Here is a 20739-nt window from a genome sequence, read left to right on the forward strand (position 1 = left end):
ACACAAGTAACAGGAGAAACTTGATCATGCTGAAGAAACAATGAAATGGATAATGCACAAAGTGTTGTTGAATGCACAATACAACCAAATAAAGAAAAAAGTCCCCCCCCATGTCTTGTATACACAGAAAACAAATTCCACACCTACACAAGGAAGAAGAGGTACTTTTAAATGTTTATTTGGTTAATCCAAGTTAAATAATGCAAATTAAAATCCTAATGCAGACAAGTATACTGCTGCATTAACACCTGCTTAGATGGTCAAAGTAAACCTTATAGGGTCACCAGCGACAATTACAGTTTGACTGGCCTACACTTAGATTTTTATACATGTTGATTAGTTTATGCAAAACCCTTTTGTTGCTGGTGTAAACATGGCTTTAGATATTTCTTCTAATGGTGAGTGAAAGAAAACAAACAAAAAAAAATCAACAGTGAGTTTTTAAAAAGGAAGCACTTTTCAGGTTGCAATCCAGTTGGTGTATCAGAAGTGTCTGGACTGTCTATCATGGGTTCTGGTCTGTAATACATATTTTTTTTAAATGTTATAGGTTCCAAATCAGTTTTACTCAAGAAGATCTTGAAGGATTTTCTCCACTTAAACTGTAGGACAGTTTGCATGTCAACTGCCTCGTGCATTTTCCGGTGTTTTGAGTTTGTTATGGTGTAGTTCTCACAGGAATCATGCCAGCCAGTTCTAAAAACAGAATACCTTGCCAAAGATAAGGAACAGCAATTTCTCTTGAATAAATAATTTGATTATTAATGGGGAAGTAGGGTTTTTCTGCATTCCTAAGGTTTACTGATGTGAAGTTCAAACTCACCCACACTGGCTGCATCTACAAATGTAGTCAACTGCAAAGTAGGCTAATTAGCCATTGAGTAAAGCATCACCTTCTACACGTGCACCAATATAAGTCCATGATAAACTAATTAACACCACTAAGATAGTATTATCAGCAACAGTACTATCTTATGGCAGGGTAATTAACTGTGACTAAATGCGTGTGTAGGTAATGTCTGTGGGTATATATTGTACCCAGTGAGCCCTTCCATCACGGGGCCAGACTCCTGCCTGCACCTAGGCAGATGGTGCTGCACTTTTAGCACCCTCATGTCCCAGTCAACCCCTCCACTCCCTGATGCTACCACCTGGAGCCTGAGCCTGGCTCTTGGCTCTGGTGTAAACTGCTCAAATCGCCACTGTTCCAGGCACACGTGAAGATGCTGTGCTTGGGACTAGTATACTTCAGCTCAAACTGCTCCAAACTGTATTGCTTCAGATTAGTTGCATGAGTAGATGCGCCCACTGTTTTACATTCTGCTATTCAAGAGGTAGTAGAGTTGCTATGCAATCTGAGTTACCTTTTCAGCATAAAATTCAGATTGCATTATGCACTGTTTGTCAATTTTTACTAACCTTTCTACTGCACATTTCCCATCTTTTTGTTCTATGTTATTTCCATATCAAATTCTTCATTGGTTGTGAATGCTCTGCCCTTGATTCTCATTTATACAGGGCTCCTCTGCCCAGTATAGCAGTATAAGCTGGCCTAGAAGGAAACGTCAACATAATGAACAAAATCTGGATGATTGTCTCATTCTCCAAAATGTTGTTTTCCATTAGAACATGAAATCCAGCATGTTTTATCCAGTCTTCTTCTTTGCATATCCTGAAATTAGTGTTTTCCTGGCTCATTCCGACAAGAATTTCTAGGCAAACAATTATGCGTGGACTCAGGTAATTTTGACAGCAGATTGAAGCTGTTCAGGTTTAAGGAAACCCTCTTGATTGCTTTCCTATCCACAGCTTGCTTCCTTTGATTTATTTTCTGTTGTTTGTAGTTTCACTGATCACTTTCTTATTACTTTTACACTTCCATCAATTTCAGTTTGTGCTTCTTTTCGAGTGATTTCTTATACCGCCCCGCCACCTGCTTCTACCTGATGAATTGTCTGTTCAAACTGCTGATCTTGACCTGGCATGGTCTTTTCCATGGGATATAAATGATGCCACACAGACATATAATGATGCCTTAATAAACATCCCAGGTATGGTTGCTTCACTTCTAAAGTGCAGTGCTAGAAATGCAGTCGCAATTACAGGCTCTTGAATGGAGGGCAATGAAATGGAAGGGACAGAAAAAGCTGTGGAAGTTCTGCCTACCATGTATATTTAATGATTGAAAACTGATAGGGTTTTTTTTCCCCCCAAGCTCTAGCTTCTACTCTAGAATATTATTAATACTTTTTTTTTAACATCACGAAGAACAGCAAAGGGAATCTTAGATTTTTTTTCTTTTTTTTTAAGCTATCCATGGCTTTTTTTATACATATTTTGGTTTCTCCCCAACAAAAGCTAAATTAGTCTTCCATTATTTGGATCTTGTCTCTGCCACTTTTCTTTCCCATATCTGAGGGCTTGGTGTGCTCTTGAATGTTTCAAAATTAGCATCGGTAGAAGGGGATGCAGAGTTGAGCTTATAAAGTTTATAAAATTCTGTTACTTGGGTGTGTTGTAAATACAGGTATTCTGACCTTTCAGCCAGGATTTTAACGTCTGCATTTTTGACCCACTGGGCTATTTTACGGATTCCTGCAGGCCTTAACTCCCATTATTAAGACTGTAATGTGTAGTCTCCTTGCACTCGGACAGGCTCCGTCATCCTAAGCCCAGAGGTGGTTACAGGATGACACCTGTTCTAAAGAAGTTGTTTCTGTCATTAAATGACCTTTCTGATTATTGGATTTTTTTTCATAACTCATATTTATTATTTCTTGCTGAGATTCAGGAAAAAACTGAGCCCATGCAGCTGCAGGCGCCTGTGTTTCTTGTGGGGGGAGAGGGTTTCACGCCATGCCATGATAAATTTCAGTTATCACTTTCAGGCAGGACAGGAACACAATCCTGAGAGCGCAGTGATTAGAATCTGTAGCAGCTCTTGTGTTGACCCTTGCTCTAAGTGCTTTTTTTGTGCAGTTGAGACATCAGGGAAAAGGACGTTACTTAATATTTTTATTTCAATAATTGCTTATATTTTCCCTCTGAAATATCCATTATTTTTAATTCTTTTAGGTGGCAGGTAACAACAGCATCTATTTCCTCTACCAGCAGGGTGCTCTTTCCAGTTGGCATGGATTGATTTGTTTTGCCTGTGTTTCTTACAGAGTTGAATCAACAGTACTAATCTTACTACTGCTAATTATTAGTATTAGTATTATTAATAGGCTCCATGCAACCCTTCATGTATACAGATGAAAACAGCACAAATCAAGGCAATATGCTAAGGTATGTGACAGAGGAGAAATGTACCCAGGGTGTACTGAGGTTGTAAGCTCACTGGGGCTGGTACCATCCTTTCTTTCTGAGGTTGTAAAGGGTCTAGCACTGTAGGATCCTGGTCCAGGATTAGGGCTCTTGAGTCCTACAATAGTGTAATAAACAGTAGTAATAATAACAGGATTCTTATAAAGGGACAGTAATGAATTATACTATCCAAACCACCAGGGTATGTTGGTTGCAAGTTAATGCTGCACCAAGTCAGCCTCAACAAACTCATTCACTGCCATGGCCCTTTCTCCATCAAGTTGGAGAGAGTGCGAATAAGGGAGCTGAAGGCACCATGATTCCCTTGAGTCATGCTTCCAGAGATTCCCACTGGTTTGTGGCAGCCCAGGCTCTCCTTGAGCATTATAGACACTCTTTCAAATCCATGGGTTTGGGAATGCAAAATGCCTGGTTCTTCCATGGGGGACAGACCCCAACCTCAAAGAAAGAATAATGAGGCATTTCCAAATGGGAAGTTTTCCATCCACGCTCTTGCCCTTGACTGCTGTGTTTTCCCCTGTGTTTCTGTATTTGTCCCTAAAGGTGTGTTTTCCTCTGTTTAATTTATAATACTTTAAATTAGAATACTCTTTGGCCTTTAATTATTTTGATAAGCAGAGTTTTAAGGCAGGCTGGATCACACAGCCGTTGAAATCTGAAACTTTGACGTTGCTTTCAGTGGAAGTGGGTTTACTTCTGGTCACTCCTACAGAGGTGATGCCATTGGTCTCCAGACACAGTGTAGACCTTATAATTTGGACCTGCATGAGCTTCTCAGTGCATCTGATCCTGCAAGGGGTTGAGCTCCTCGAGCGCTAACTGACTCCAACAGGAATTAAAGTGCGGGATCAGATCTTGGTCTATGATAGAGAATTCCAGCTGGGAAGTTAACTCTGTGTAAGTGTGCGTGCACATGTGTGCCCGAGTGCACACATGCAATATAAAATCTGTAGGGTCTATGTGCAATCACAAATATGGAGAGAAAGAAAGGACAGCAGAGTAAAACTAATGTATAAAAGGATACAGTTTATTAAGTGTTATAGTTGTGGCTTATAACACACTAGCCCCGAGAGGGAAAAAGCCGTCACTGGGATGAAACTTCGCACGGGCTTGTATGAATTCTGCTCTTGTCTATAATATGGATTGAATTCTGACTATTGTATGTGACTCAGGGAATGACATTGTGCATGTATATGCTGTATGTTTGAGGGAGATGTTTTGACCTTTCTCATCTCTGGCCAGTGTTGCAAAGATGGAGTGATGTAGAACAGAGATTTTGTGACAGAGTAATAATAAGAAAGAATCTGACTGCCAGTTGCTCATTACTGGGTCTCTTCTAAATGCCAGCACCTCCTATGTTTGCCTTCAAACAACACTGAGTACCTAAATCACCATAGTAAACAGAGATAGAAAGAGACAGAAAGGTTAAAAGTGTACTCATAATCTCTTGCTTTTCCTCCTAAACATGTTTGATAGCAATATTGTTTCTTAAAAACAATATGACCTCATTTGTAAAGCAATATTCATGCTAAACTAGTCAGCTGTTAAATACACTCGGCACTGTGCATTATGATGAAGCTAAACCAGAATTTCAATTATTTTCTGGACACATTTAAAATTATAATACTTTACTGGGTTAGTGTTATAGTTCATCCAAATTACTCACAAAGTATCATATCAATCTCTTGCGACTGCTTATTGCTTACATATCTGAGAAGTTAGTTGAAGGCAGATACTGGCCGGGGTAATGACCTTCATGCCGGCTTAGTGCTTTGATGGTTATATGGCTATAAGTGCAGGGATGTCTAATGGTCAAAAGTCAGCATTTGCTGGCCATAATATTTATTACAAAAGAAATAGACTATTCATTTGGACCAGCATTTTCAACAGTATGTTCCTGAAAGGCAAATGAGGAGGGAGATAAAACATTTGATGTTCTGTACATTTTTCACAATTATCCCATTCGCACTTAAAACTTGGCATGACTTTACAAGTGAACCCACGGACCTTTTCTATATCATTTGTATATTGGGTTGATTAAAAAAAGAAGACAAAAGGGACTGTAATTTGTTAGATCCTGCACACTCTGCTTTTACACCTTATCTAAAGAGATGTTAAAAGACAAACAGTGTTGCCGAATCAATGCATTTGATGATGGTTAATCAGCATAGAGCTGTGAATATTTCTGGCGATCTGTTGTTGAAGGCACATCTCACTGGGGTTGCAACTTAGCTGTATATTTGGACAAATATTATACTATTAACACACTTTTAAAAGTATGGTAATGTTTTTAAAAATGTAGAAATAAGGCAATATCAAGGTCTAATGTTCAGTTTCTAGTGAGGAGCTGAAGTTTTATACCAGTCTTTTCAGGTACACAAAAACCTTACGCCTTAATGGATACTTACAACCTCTCCCTCTACCACCACCAAATCATAAGGAGGAGCCCTCATGTAGTAGTTCAGATTTTCAGAACACTGTACAGACAGTATATATGCCTTAGGATCTCCTGAAAGTGTGCACCGTCAGCAGCTTTCACCCATTTAATAGGTGAGGAAACTGAGACATAAAAGGAAACTGAAAAACTGTCCATTGAAGTTATTGGAAAGGCGCACGTAGAGTTCAGTAAGCATTGAACTGACCACCAGGGAATTGCCCAAGGCCATATAACAATCAGTAGCATAGCCAGAATTATAATGCAGGAGATCCTGTGCCTTGGCCAGATGTTCATCTAACCATGGTTCCTTCACATCAGAGTCATCTCATTTAGCTGTGTCCCTGTCTCTGAAGCCAGGATACTGCAATTTAATTTCTAACTGTCAATATGATAGTAATCAAACATATCTGTTCAATAATCCCTATATTAAGGCAGGAAGTCGATTATTTGCTGTCCCAAATGGAAAAAAAACATGTTTAAATGCTTTCTTCAATTGGCACTTAAATTATTTTTCATTTCGTTGGCTTCCCCATTATTTTTAGTCAGGTTGGTCTCCTTTGAACTGGAGAGGTCAAGAAGTAGCTAGGCTTACTTTAAACAATAATAATAATGGTTGTCTGTTATATAGTGGCCTACATGTTCAAAACTCTGTACATGCATTAATTAGTGATAGAAACAGGAATTCTCCATAGCATGGGACCATCTCTAACCATTTAAACCAACTGTGTAAAGGGACAATATTTATTATTTTTCCATGTTGAATACAATAGTACAAAGGGATATGATTGTACGGATCTAACTTTGGAGTTTACATTGTGCTTTCATATGCAAAATTCTTGACTCTGATCAAGAGTCTTGCAGAGAAAATGCTGATCTTATAGTGGATTATTGGATATAATTTCACAGGCTTCAAGCTTCCCCCATGCATATTCTAAAAGAAGGTCTGAGTGATTCAAAGTGAGCTACACCAGACAATCAATCCACAATTCCCAATATGAGGAGAAACCACATATGTAGGAAAAATGATTCAAAGTAGTCTTTGTCTTTTAAAGATCAAAATGCACAAGTGTCCATAAACATTATTTTCAGCCTCTCTCTATTTATAATTGTATTTAATATAAATGTATTTCATTACTGGAATGCAGTCTTCATGGCCATACAATAGCAAACAAATTCTTCAGAAGCATCTTTAATTATTCATTTGGCTGTACTATATTTTATACTACTTTTCATAAATGTTAATCTTTATTATTGCCTTACCAGGAAAAAAAAAAAAAGAAAAAAAGAAATACCTGTTATTAAATGACCTATCAGGCTGACATGGATAAATGTTGGTAGCTATTTAATTGTTTCCCATCTGCAGTTTTATACAGTTTCTATCAAACTGAAGGGTAATTTTTTTAGTAGCTGCTTATTTTAAATGTACAAAACCCTTGTGTGTAATTCCATTAGCTGCCCTACAGCATTGCAATCTACAGTTTCCCTGAGGCTGTTGTGAAATATTGATGAAATCCTTGCTTTTGTGGCTTCCTCTGATACACTAAACATTTGTCTGATGTTAGTTGAACTTGAATGGATCTGTTCAGAGTTATATCAGTAGTGACTTCAAAGGCTGTAAGGCTGTTACAGTTTTTTTTAACAAACTGAAGTTTCAAAGCCTTACCATGTGGTACTTTAAAAAAACAAAGTTCATATCAAATGAACCAAAGTGCTAGCAATACACTGGTAAGACTCATTACAATTTCAGTGTATATAGATATGCGTTTTTGCGATTCTGATTGGTAGCTCATTTCACTTAAACATATTTAGATGAGTATTCAGGAGGGAGGGGAAACAACAATGCAAAAAAGAGCAATTGATTTGGAAATCTGATTAACAATATGAACTTCACAAAGCCATTGTGCTGTTTCTTATAAGCGTGATAGGACAGGAGAAGAAGGGGGGCATTAAAAAAGGCAAACAGAACTGAAATGTTTCACCTTTTATACTTCCTGGAAGAAATTAATTTACATTGGTGTATTGATGTGTCTAAGATAGCTGGACCTCTGACTCAAATTCACTGCTAGCACATATTTTCAGTCAAACGAAGCCTCATTTTTCAAAATATCTGTCACCTTTTTAACTGCTTATTTTTTGCATACAACTTATACTGATGTTTATATGTTCTACTTCATCAAGCTAACATTTAAAGGCTTGGTTTTCAATTGGCAATAGGATTAGGCCCAAAAAAGATAACTAGATATCTGATTTCTCATATTTTCACTTGCAAATGATTGTAAAGGCAAAAACATGTACGTTCAAACTTATATGCTTACTTAGACTTTGCTAAGAGCCGCACACATCGAGGAAAATACTGGCTTAAGCATGTCCAGTGTCAGCTGGTTAAAATAACAGAAGCAAAATGATGAATTTCAGGACTTTGTAGGGAACAACAGACATGAGCCTCTTAACCTAAGGTAAATTTTTGTATTAACATGGTAAGCTTTCAGGTATGGCATCTGGGGTGTTGACCCTAAGCACAGTTGCATACATTTGTGAAACAAAAACGGTATCTAGAAATGCAGTACATCAGACTGGCTGAACTTGGAGCAGGGTTGGTGTGATTTAAATTGTTTTGGATCTTACATTGTGATGGCTGACTATGTAGACAAGGCTGACCTAGGCCTTAGAGAAAGCAAGTCAGCTGGAAGATCCATTATGGCTCCTTCCCCATTCTGGTTTTTGGAATCTTAGTTTTAGTGGAAAGCCCTTCTCTCTTCTTCTTCTTTTCAGATGTACGTTTATTATTGGTTCCTGTTTTATTGCTGGTTTTGCTTAGGGTTTACAAACCCAGTTTATGGAAAATATGTTCTTATCTTAACCTGTGTGATTTTGACACTGGACACACGATATAGTTCAGCGGAATTCGGAAAGGGCATGATCCAGTTCTGTGCTGTTGAAAGCCTCCCCCCCAAGTCAATTGGCACATTGCTTTTCTCAATCGTAGAGAATCAGACTGTTATAATGAACTTTATAATGAAACTGTATTTACAGAATAGCAGGATGAAAGTCCAAAATTGGCTTATTTCATCACCATATATAAATAATAGTTATGGCCTGTGAAGTTGGCTTCCTGTGCTAAAACACAGTTACGGCAAATGCCACTCCATGCTGGCACATGGCCACACTGCCACTGATTTTCCATACAGGCGTTAGGACATTACATGAACTACCTCTTCCATGGACCCCACACCTCTCTTACTGAGATGGGCATTCAGAGGTGACTGTAGCTGAGTTTTTATTGTTTTTATTCTATTGCTTTTATTCTGCACAGTAATGTAGCTCTTGAATTGAACACTCTAATATAACCATAATGTAGTAAATGAAAGAGGCTGAGAACAAGCTCTTCCCTCAACTCATGCTGATGTAATAGGTTTAAGGGACATCTCTAAAGCTGTTTCCATAAGCAGACAGCTAATGGTGAGAATATCTCCCCTTTCCAGCTGCTGTGAGATTGAAGGGCAGTTGAGGGTCAGCAATTTAACTCGGTCTCCAGTGGACAATTATGAGAAGACCAGAAGATGTTATTTACGTGCTTCTACTGGTTTTTAGCCACAATGTGACCTGCTGTAGTTTCCTGGACAAGTTGGGAGTTCAGAATAGTAGAAAACTACATGTGAGATAAAAATACAATTTTACATGTGCTAGGAACTGTGGAAATTCATTGGATGAAATATTATGCAAAAAAAATGTTGGCTGACAGTTAGAGAATATATCCTACTGATGACCATAAAGTCTGTTAGATTGGGAAACAGCATCACAAGAGAAGTAATAGAAATCCCATTGCTGGCCAATTTAATACTGATTGGGAAGCACCTATACATAATGTTGATGAATATAATATTGCTAACAATTTCTACATGTCTGACATGTCTAATGACTCCATGGCACACAGCCAGTTTATTGTATTCAGGATTTTCTCAAGATCTTGAGGACATACAAGATCTATTCACAGGATTGTAAAACAAAAATCCATAGGACCATAGGAGTGCACTTTCAAAGAAGTTGGTCTAGAGAGCCTTGGTGGTGTTCTCTGTTTTATTCCTATGGTTTTAAGATAGACAAAGGTTTGCCATGCTCTTCTGAAAGGGTCCTGCATAACTTAATAGAGAATGATAACTCAGTTCTAGATCCTAAGCATCCTAGCATTTAATGGAAAGTGATAGACACTGCATAGACTTCTATACTATAAGCTGAAAACAACCCCATAGGCTGTATTACTCATTCCCATATTGCAAAGGCAGTTGGTTTGGAGCATTATTTCTATAAAGCATGATTAAATTTCTATAGTGTCCCATTAGCTTCAGTTTTGCTAAATTCCAAAATACCTTCACCATAGGATCTATCTAGTAGAGTAGAGATGGATTTTTCTGCGAGTGCCAATTTATCTTTTCAGTTGCTTTTCAAACTGGGATGAATCTACAGCCATGAACTTAGACAAAGAGCCACGTTATGATTTGTCTTTGGATAGCTAATGTAGTTAGACAGTTTCGAGAAAAAGGAATGAGAAGTGGTCATTATCCATTATCTGCATGAAATATTTCAGAGAAAGAAACAGCTTTTGCCAAAACCGAAAAGATGTTTGAGTTCAAGCCAGACAAGAAGGAAACAAGATCACCTTATAGCACTGTAAGATTCCTGTACTAATGATGTTATTTCAAGTAAAATTGGAATATATATATGAAAAAGTACAGATGGTGTATGGGTTTTACGTGGATTAGCAGTGTTGTTCTGGACAATAATTCACTGTCCCTATTCTTGGCAGAAAATAAATTTTCCAGTCTTGGAAAGAAACATATATCTATATCTATATCTATATATATATATATATATATATAAAGAAATGTTTCTGTATTTGGAAAAAAGCAAAATTGACCAAAAATAGAATCTCCTGCTAGAAAATTAATGGTAAAAGTGCATATTAAAAAAAAAATGTATTCACACACTCCTGTCCAAGTTCACAGTTGATGTATAATCTGGTCTAGGCTGCATGTTATTGGGTTGGTGTGAGGGACTTAAACAGAGTATGTTTGACACAAAAAAGACCAAATTTTTAAGATAAATCAAAATGGGGCTTGAAGGCCACAACATGGCTTGTGAATTTTTACTGTAGATTGGCCCATTTATTTAATTGCTTTGTTTCCATTTTAAACTATTTTAGGGAAATTTTAGTTAAAAAAAAAATGGTACTGTTTTCTAAATACCTCCCCCTCCCCCTATAACCCCATGATACTTTGGTTCCTCTGCGGGCAACTGCAGAAAGCTCAAAGGGGGATAAAGCATTGCAAACAACAGTTTAGAAACATCTCACACTGACCTACGGTTATTTTTATTTGGCCATAACAGTGTTGTGATTTTGAGATTCAATATTTCAGGCTTTATTTAAGCTAAAAGAGAGTGCTGTATTTTCTTCTAGGCGGCCCTGAATTGCCCATATCCAAGACTAGAAAGTTCCTGTTTTGTGCTTAGCTGGCAAGATAGCAGACGTAAAGCCAATCACTTCTTCAGAATGGCCAACTGCCTATATTATACTTTTGACTAGACAGTTTTAATTTTCTTGGAAAAATTCTGAGTTGGAGAAAAGAAGGAAGCGTTTATCTGCTATTATTCCATTTATTTGTTTGTGTTCATGGGAACTGTTTGAATTGCTCAGAGGTAGGGAATGTTAGAGTAAGTCCAGGAGAAAAAATAGCGGGTAAAGTGCCAGTGAGTTTGCTTATTATGCATTTTAAATACAACCTATTAACTGTATCTGCAGTGTAATACATGGATACTACCATTCTCTATTTAGATGCGTGTGTGTGTGTGTGTATGTGTGTGTAGGTATAGCCAGGGTTAAAGCCCATGTAAACGAACAGTGTGCAGAACCAAAATCTCCTTCTAAAATACTCAGATTGTTCCGTCTATTAAATAAGTATTTAAATTAATTCATCCACTTCGTAGGCATTTATACAATGCTTTACAAATGGTGAAACCATACCAAACAGATCTTAGATGGGAGGGTACATGCATTTATTATACAAGCAGCCTGCTTGCATTCAAAAGGCCTTGCCTTCCTCCTCAGAACGCCCAGAACAAATGAAGGCAGACAAGGTTCTTTGGGCAGATGGTGATATATTTTATTAGACCAACTAAATAGTTGGACAAATTGTTTTATGCAAACTTTTGGGCACAAACACTCTTTTTCAGGCACAGGAAGAATCTGTTGGTGTTTTATGTTCTCCATGGTGGAAAGAAGCAATGAAATCATGGTAGAATAGGAGCAAATAAAATAATTTCAAGTGAATGGTTTAAAATGCATGATATTAAAAGGTGTGTTTAAAGCTACCTGGACTTCTTAACCATTATTAAAACAGACTTGATTGATGCTTTTGTGAATTTTTGATGGTGCTTCCTGATAAGTTACCTTATCACTTTCATTAGAGTGCGTCTGTATGTTATGCAGACACAAAAAAAGGGAAAATAAAGAAAGAGGACTTCTTGGCATGAGTTACTCTTCTGTAAATTTTATAGTAAACATGTCAATGTCTAATTAAGCATAACATTTTATCTGTATTGTGGGGTATGTGCAGCTGTCTGGCACTTTTGCTCCTTCTAGTAAATCCATTTAGAAGGACAGATTATTGTGAGGACAAGACTCCAGTACTTAGCTTCCAAAGAAAAATGCCCTTTCTCATGAAAAATGGGGTTAATGTTATTCCACTAGTTGATACAGAAACAGAGAATCAAATCAACACCGACTCACAGCTGTGAAATCTGTTTATTGTGCATGCTTTTCTTATGATTCCTTTAGTTGATTCCCTCTTTATTTTTGTTTTGCTCATTGTAATATGCTTGGCACTGTGATGCATGTTGGCAGGAGTCCAGTGTTGCTACCTACACTATACAGTATCTCTAACACCACAAGAACAATGTCAGTCCTGCTCATCAGTTCATGCTGTTTGTTTAACAAGATTACTATTCATGATGTGTCATAGCTCTCGCCCCCGTACACACACACACATGAGCTCATAAGGGAAGGCAAGGAAAACATCATCTAGTTGTTAGAGAACCAAGCGAGGAGTTGGAACACCTGAGTGCTGTTCCCAGTTCTGCCTGTAATTGCTGCCTTTCCCTGCACACGTCCTTTAAGCTGTCTGTACCTCAGTTTGCCCACCTGAGGGTGTCTTGAGATCCTTTCCAGGATGCTACATGATGTTGCACTGTTAGGTGTGCAAACTTGATTCATATAGTAAATCCAGAGATTTCAGGTAGGAGTGAATAGTGTTAAAACCATTCTGACCTGGCGAGGTCTTTCTGAGTTCTTTGCAGCAGAAGAAATGGCTCTCTTATCTTTCTGTAGTAAAAAAGGCAAGTGAAAACTAAAAGTCAGCATTTTCCAAGGGGTGCCTTGAGTCGGTTAAGAGATGCAGCAAAGTCTATTGAGGGGTGCCTTGAGTCTAAAAAGGTTGAGCGCCACTGCTACAGGGATATTGAGAGGCTTAATTATTTGGTGTTTGACAAGCGCTTTGAAATTCTTGGTTGAAAGAATCTATTGAATTACACAGTATTATTATCATTATGATATGTATTATTGTTATTTCATCACATTATACATGGCACGCAGTCATTCATTCATAGTCATTGCTGTTATCTTTACCTCTGATTGAGAAGCTTGCTAGTATCATCCCCATGGAACAATCAGCCAGAGAAGGCTGTAAGAATGATGTAATCGGTATTCTTCCTAGAGCCGAGCGAACAACTTGCAAAAAAAGAAATGTATCCAGTGAATTTAATCTCTTTTGTTTATTATTCACAAGATCTCTACAAGTAGATCTACTCATTTTTTTTGTTGTTCTAAACTCCTTCTTCTTTTCCTTGACTTGCAAACATTTAGCCTGAAGTTCCTTATGTGATTCTCAACTCTGCTCTGTTTGCTTTAGCTATGATTAGCTGAAAATTTGAAATGAATTTCTGAAAATTATTTCACAGAAAGTTCTTCCCCCGCCCCATATTTTCATCACCGCTGTTAATATTTCAAATGGAAGGATCCCCTTGACTCAGGAATCATTTACCCAGTAATGCTAAATTCAGGTGTGCAGGAATCATAAAGAGGCCCCAGTAGCCACAAGATTGGTTTAAACATTTAGAGATTTTTAACAAATAACTTAAATATGGATTTTTTTTATTTTTTTTCTTCTGTTTTTTGAACCTTGAGGGTTCACATTTCCAAGTATTTCTCCAGAATCACGAGGCCCTGATCACTTTGTTGCAAAATTATTTCCTAATTTTTGCATATTTATTCCAGGAGCTGACAGTTCAGGAAAAAATATTGAATAACATGAATCTTTTAATGAAATCATGAGGGTTAGAAACACTCGTTGTGCTCCGCGACTAACCAGCCAAACAATTCTTGTAAGAAGATGAATTTAAAGTTTGGGTACCATGCATGCTTGTGTCAACTAAATTTCTACTTATGGAGTACATCTATATGTGCCTGTTAAGGCGCAGTGCTAGCTCTGGAGTTTATTGCTGCTAGGCATGCATCTGTATATGCTCCCGGGATCTCAGCACATTGCGCTGGGGCAGAGCAGCCCCACTGAAGCACCCTTGTGCCCCAGCCATCCCTTCCAGGGTCTATATGTGCACTGCTACGGAGTTATTTTACTCCACAGCAGGTTAGCACTTGGAAATACAAATATTTTCAAGTACTATCCCGGTGTGGAGTAGATTAGTTTACTCTAGCCTAATAGGGGTTCACATGTAGATGCTGAGCACCTAATCAGTCAACTGCACAGTAAACCTCTCATGTAGACAGGCCCACGGCGTACAAGGAAGAGGCCTGAGCATGGCCTGAAGCAGGGTTGTGAGAGAGTATTTGTGGTACTTGTCCAGCTCTAGTCATCCCCATTCAAGTATGAGGGTGAAATCTTGGCTGTATTGAACAAATGGGAATTTAGCAATAGACAGTAATGAGGCCAGGATTTCAGTCTACGAATCCATTTTACTTCTCCCTCTTGACAATTTTTACCAGGTTCCATTTGCTTCAGTGGCATTACCCCTGATTTAGTGACACACACACACACACACACACACACACACACACACACACACACACAAGATAATAACTGAATTCCTTAATTAATTTATAATTTACAGCTCCACTAGTATCAAGTTCATCTTATTAATTACAACAGTACATTTGTCAAAGGAGATCAGACTGGACTTGCTTGACTTTTTTGGTCTTGCTGTCATCTATGGGAACACCCTTCCACGGGTGCTCAGACTCTTGCCCTAGAATATTTGTTTTATCAAAGCATAATTTTCTTTATCCAGAATGTCCCATTTATACACAAGGGGGCTTAGGTTAAATGTATTAATATTTCCAGTGTAGCATGTTGGCATAAAGATATTTGTGTACATTCTGTGTACAATTTAGGCGATCAGGTAGTAAAAGATTACTGTACCTTGATGATTCAATGAACCAGGAAGATTACAGTAATTATTTTTCTTCTATTCCTGGCCTATGCCTTTTTCTCAGGCCAATAACAATTTGATATAGATTTGAAGCTTTTACTGTGAACTTAAAATTCTCACATATGATTTTTCCAGCTGTCCCATTACAGGATAGTTAGAATTATATTCCTATGACAAGAAAATTATTAACTCAGAATCACTGGCAGTTACAAGGAATTATGATCATCTGCCAATAAAAAGCAGCAAGCTCTACAAAAAGACATCATTTGGCTTTTTCACTCCCGGTACTAACAGACAATAAAGTTGTAGATGAAAATGAAGTCTGGTAGGGAAAGTACATAGTGAAACTAGAGAAATCAAATTGCAGTATTCTCCTGTAATGTGTTTTTTCATATATTGATGTTACATTTCAGGTTATGTCCAAGAGGAAGATTTAAAGGAGGACGAAGAAATAAAGGAGGAAGAAGAGGATGGTGATGACAGTAATTCAACAGCCCAACTTCAGGGCAGCAATGATACTGGTACAGATGAAGAACATGAAGTGGGTCCCGAGCAGAAAGGAAGTTTTAGCTACCAGAATTCTCCTGTAAGTCATATATCCAATCAGGATGCAGAAAATGAATCACTATTAAGTGATGCTAGTGACCAGGTGGCAGATATTAAAAGTATTTGCTTGAGAGAGGCTCATAATCCAAAAACCAACACCCACCCTAAACCTCAGAATGAAGCACATAATTGCATGGATAAGATGACAGCGGTCTATGCCAACATACTGTCAGACTCTTATTGGACAGGCTTAGGGCTGGGTTTCAAGTTGTCTAACTCTGAGAAGAGGGGTTGCGACAACAGAAATGGAAGTAACAAAGCCGACTTTGATTGGCACCAAGATGCATTGTCAAAAAGCTTGCAACAGAATTTACCTTCCAGACCTGTCACCAAACCAAACTTGTTCAGTTCAGTCCAGCTCTACAGACAAAGCAGCAAAATGTGTGGAACTGTATTCACAGGTGCTAGCAGGTTTCGGTGCAGGCAATGCAGTGCTGCCTATGACACCTTGGTAGAGCTAACGGTCCATATGAATGAAACTGGTCATTACCAAGATGACAACCATAAAAAGGACAAGCACAGACCAACCAGCTACTCAAAGCCCCGGAAAAGGGCCTTTCAGGATATGGACAAGGAAGATGCACAAAAAGTCCTAAAATGTATGTTCTGCGGTGACTCTTTTGATTCCCTTCAAGACCTGAGTGTTCACATGATAAAAACAAAACACTACCAAAAAGTGCCTTTGAAGGAGCCAGTACCCACCATTTCTTCAAAAATGGTCACTCCAGCAAAGAAGCGTGTGTTTGATGTTAATCGGCCTTGTTCCCCAGATTCCACGACGGGATCTTTCTCAGATACGTTTTCTCCTCAAAAGAATGCAAATCTGCAGTTGTCGTCTAACAACCGCTACGGTTACCAAAATGGTGCCAGCTACACGTGGCAGTTTGAGGCCTGTAAATCTCAGATTTTGAAGTGCATGGAATGTGGGAGTTCACATGACACCTTGCAGCAGCTCACCACTCACATGATGGTCACTGGCCATTTCTTGAAAGTCACAAGTTCGGCTTCAAAGAAAGGAAAGCAACTAGTTCTAGATCCTTTGGCTGTGGAGAAAATGCAGTCTCTGTCTGAGGTGCCAACCAACGACACTCAGGTTTCGAAACCATCCAGTAATGCGTCTTCAGATTGCATAGCACCTGTACCCGAGCTAAAGAAAGAGAGTAAAAAAGACAAACTTGATGATGTAAACAAAGATGAGAAAGTGGTAAAAACGGAAGAATATGAAGATGTCCTTCAGAAACCATTAGACCCTACCATGAAATACCAGTATCTAAGGGAAGAAGATTTAGAAGATGGTTCAAAAGGTGGTGGGGATATTTTAAAGTCCTTGGAAAACACAGTCACGACAGCCATCAACAAAGCTCAAAATGGAGCTCCCAGCTGGAGTGCATATCCTAGTATTCATGCAGCCTATCAGCTGTCAGAGGGAGCTAAACCGTCTTTACCAGTGGGTTCCCAAGTCCTGCAGATCAGGCCAACGATGACCAATAAATTGAGGCCCATTGCTCCAAAGTGGAAAGTTATGCCTCTGGTTCCTCTTTCAGCAAATATGTCCCAGTGCACTCAAGTGAAGAAGGAAATGGATGACAAAGAAGAAGTACAAAAGGACTATGCTAAAGAGGGCATCCAGCCTGACCCTGCCATGCTCTGTCAGAGTGAAGGAGAAAATCCCCCCAAATCTGAGGCCTCTGTAGAGCCAAAAAAGACAGAGCCATGCCCCTTGAAAGAGGAGGACAAAACAAAAGAAGACACTGAGAAGGAAAAGGCAAAACCTAAAGAGTCAACTGTGTCTACCCTTAGCAATGGCTGTGCTGCCACAAACCACTCTTCTGAACTGCCTTGTATCAACCCACTGAGTGCCCTGCAGTCTGTATTGAATAATCACTTGGGCAAAGCCACTGAGCCTTTACGGGCCCAATCCAATTCCAGCCCCAGCTCGAGCACAATTTCTATGTTTCACAAACCTAATTTAAATATGATGGAGAAACCTGTTTTGTCACCTGCCCCAACCCCACCAAAGCCTGCGAATGTATCCAGGCATTATTTGTTTGAAAGCAACGATCAGCCTATAGATCTGACAAAATCCAAAAGCAAGAAAGCCGAGTCAGCACAAGCACAATCTTGTACTTCCCCACCTCAGAAACATGCTTTGTCTGACATTGCAGACATGGTCAAAGTTCTTCCCAAAGCTACAACACCAAAACCTGCTGCGTCATCTAGGATCCCGTCGATGAAATTGGAAATGGACGTCCGACGTTTTGAGGATGTCTCCGCAGAAGTTTCCACTCTACATAAACGCAAGGGCAGGCAGTCCAACTGGAACCCTCAGCATCTCCTGATTTTACAAGCTCAGTTTGCTTCCAGCCTCTTCCAGACGTCTGAAGGTAAATATTTATTATCTGATCTCGGTCCTCAAGAACGCATGCAGATTTCTAAGTTTACTGGACTGTCAATGACCACCATCAGCCATTGGCTGGCAAATGTCAAGTACCAGCTGCGGAAAACTGGAGGAACAAAGTTTTTGAAAAACATGGACAAAGGGCACCCGATCTTTTATTGCAGTGACTGTGCATCTCAGTTTAGAACGCCATCGACTTACATTAGTCACTTAGAATCTCATCTAGGTTTCCAAATGAAAGACATGAACAGGCTGGCTGTGGAACAGCAAACCAAGGTAGAGCAAGAAATCTCTAGAGTTTCAGTTCAAAGATCGCCTGAAACAATAGCTGGAGAAGAGGACACAGACTGTAAGTTCAAATGTAAGTTGTGCTGTCGGACATTTGCGAGCAAACATGCAGTAAAACTTCATCTAAGCAAAACACACAGCAAGTCACCAGAACACCACTCACAATTTGTAGCAGAAGTGGATGAAGAATAACTCTTAAGGTATGCATGCTCCAACTCCATAGTGAGTTTAAATTTCATGACTGTAAGGAGATCTCTTGAAGCACTTGTGCTTTCTTAAACATAGAAAACCGTGAAATGTAAAATATACTGATGCATTAGTCAGTTTAGATGTGCAGGTCCATTTTTACACTGCTCTGAAGAACAAAGCTTGCTAAATGCATTACTACATTGGCTTGTATTGAAAAGTTGCTTTTTTTTGTAATGTTTTCAACCTAATTGTTTCCCCACTTTTCCACAACTCTATTTTCCTGTTTCTAAGAATTATTTTTTGTCTGCATACTATTCAGTTTAGCATGAACAGAGCAAATAAATGGCTACTCTTCTGCTTTCACAGCCATGTTTCCACTGTGTTTTTAATCCCTTCTCCTTCATAGTTCCAAGGACTGACTGACTTTTCTTCTTTCCATTGCTAATAAACCATCACACTTACTTTGGGAAGGGAGAGAAAGATAATGTAACTTTGATTATGAGAATCTCAATAATCCCAAATGCCTAGTTGCTTAAAACTAGGCTTTGGTCCATTTATTCTGTTAAGAACGCTGAAATTCTTTTGATGATCTAAAACGTGGGTTTTGCTCTCCTTTGGGTAAGCAATGTTGTTTTGCATTGTATCTTATAATAGCTTCCCTCACCGGTGATACTAGTAGACTTTCTTCTGAGTTATTCTGAGTAACCGTTTCACTCCTTCATCCCCATCCATTTGTTCTTTATTCTTGAAAGCTCCAGGCCATGTTGTCAGCGTGATCCTAGTGCTCAGTTCAGTATCACCGTGCCATGCCCCATGTTCTCTAGTGAAAGTTTTGGGTGTAGATCAATGGCGAATATGGGGCTTTTAGATTCTTCATTGAGAGAATCAATAGCTTTTATCACAAGCTGAACCTTTGACAAAAAGACAGATTTCAGGATGCTTTTTGTACTAATGTAGCTATTTTCTTTGCTGAAGGAGATGCATAGCTTGGAGTACAGTCACATCCAATGTTTATGATGTCTAATATACTGTTTAGCTGATACATAATTTATAGCATTTTTAATATTACTTAACTCCCAAACCTGACATTTCTTGATTTAAATTAATAAGAAACACATCAATTGGAAGTCCAAATAGATGTTTCCAGTTCTGAAGTATTTGTAACCAGCAGGGCTGTGTGAATAATTCTCAGCAAATAATGTCTTTGGAAAATTCAGCCTCCTTTTCCGCTTGCAGACTATCCACAGGCAAATTAAAATTTCCTCCAATGCATTCTTTATTTGAATATCTTTTGGACTTTTTTACAGTATGGATTGATCATGCATATTCAACAGGAAAGCTATTATGTGATTTGCCATGTGGGCCATGTGATACTACTGCTGTTCTCTGACAAGACGAGGGTATGAACACTCTGGGATGAATTCACTTTTGTGTACAGTTTTCAAATTTGTTGGCTGCAAAGAGTCACCCAGCTTTTAAAATTTGCTTTCATCCCTATGCTCTTGGAGCTGGCACAAGCCCTCTTTATGGCTTAAGTCCTGTTACTTTGGAGTCATTAAAAAAATTATCAAAAAGGGATAATTTGGGGAAAAGTAGTATATAATTCAAATATAATAGTTCTTAAGTTTTGCATAGAGCATGTGCAGGCGTTCTGCATCATGGAAAAATGTATGTTTTCTAAACATCATCTTTAGATGTGAACGCAAAAGCGAGTTTCAGAATAAAAAAAAAATGAAAGCTGCCAATATTCCTTGGTAGGAATCATCATTCACCTAACTTTAGTGCCCAATTAAAAAAAAAAAAAGAATAAATGTCCTTTGTTTCCTTGATTATAACTGATATTTTTCCACCTTGCCATTTCCTAATGATTCAAAATCCAAAAAATGCCAAAATATCAAAATGAAGAGAGACTTTGGGGGGGGGAGGGAGGGGGAGAAAAAAGGAACCAGCCTTTTTTCACCACCAGAAAGCATTCATTAAAGTACTGACATTTGCATTT

The 20739-nt window shown here is 38.6% G+C and overlaps 1 protein-coding gene across 1 annotated transcript in view; it reads left to right on the top strand.

Annotated features, from left to right (window-relative positions):
* TSHZ2 (teashirt zinc finger homeobox 2) overlaps positions 1-19105 on the top strand; it is a 173342-nt gene extending 154237 nt beyond the window's left edge. Inside the window, exon 2 of the mRNA XM_019548147.1 lies at positions 15673-19105. Coding sequence (XP_019403692.1) covers positions 15673-18743 — 3071 coding nt within the window. The 3' untranslated portion in view covers positions 18744-19105. The remainder of the gene's footprint in view (positions 1-15672) is intronic.
* The last annotated feature ends 1634 nt before the right edge of the window (positions 19106-20739 follow it).

The sequence above is a fragment of the Crocodylus porosus genome, unplaced genomic scaffold, assembly GCF_001723895.1.
Source record: "Crocodylus porosus isolate Cpor-Errol unplaced genomic scaffold, CroPor_comp1, whole genome shotgun sequence".
Lineage (NCBI taxonomy): Eukaryota > Metazoa > Chordata > Crocodylia > Crocodylidae > Crocodylus > Crocodylus porosus.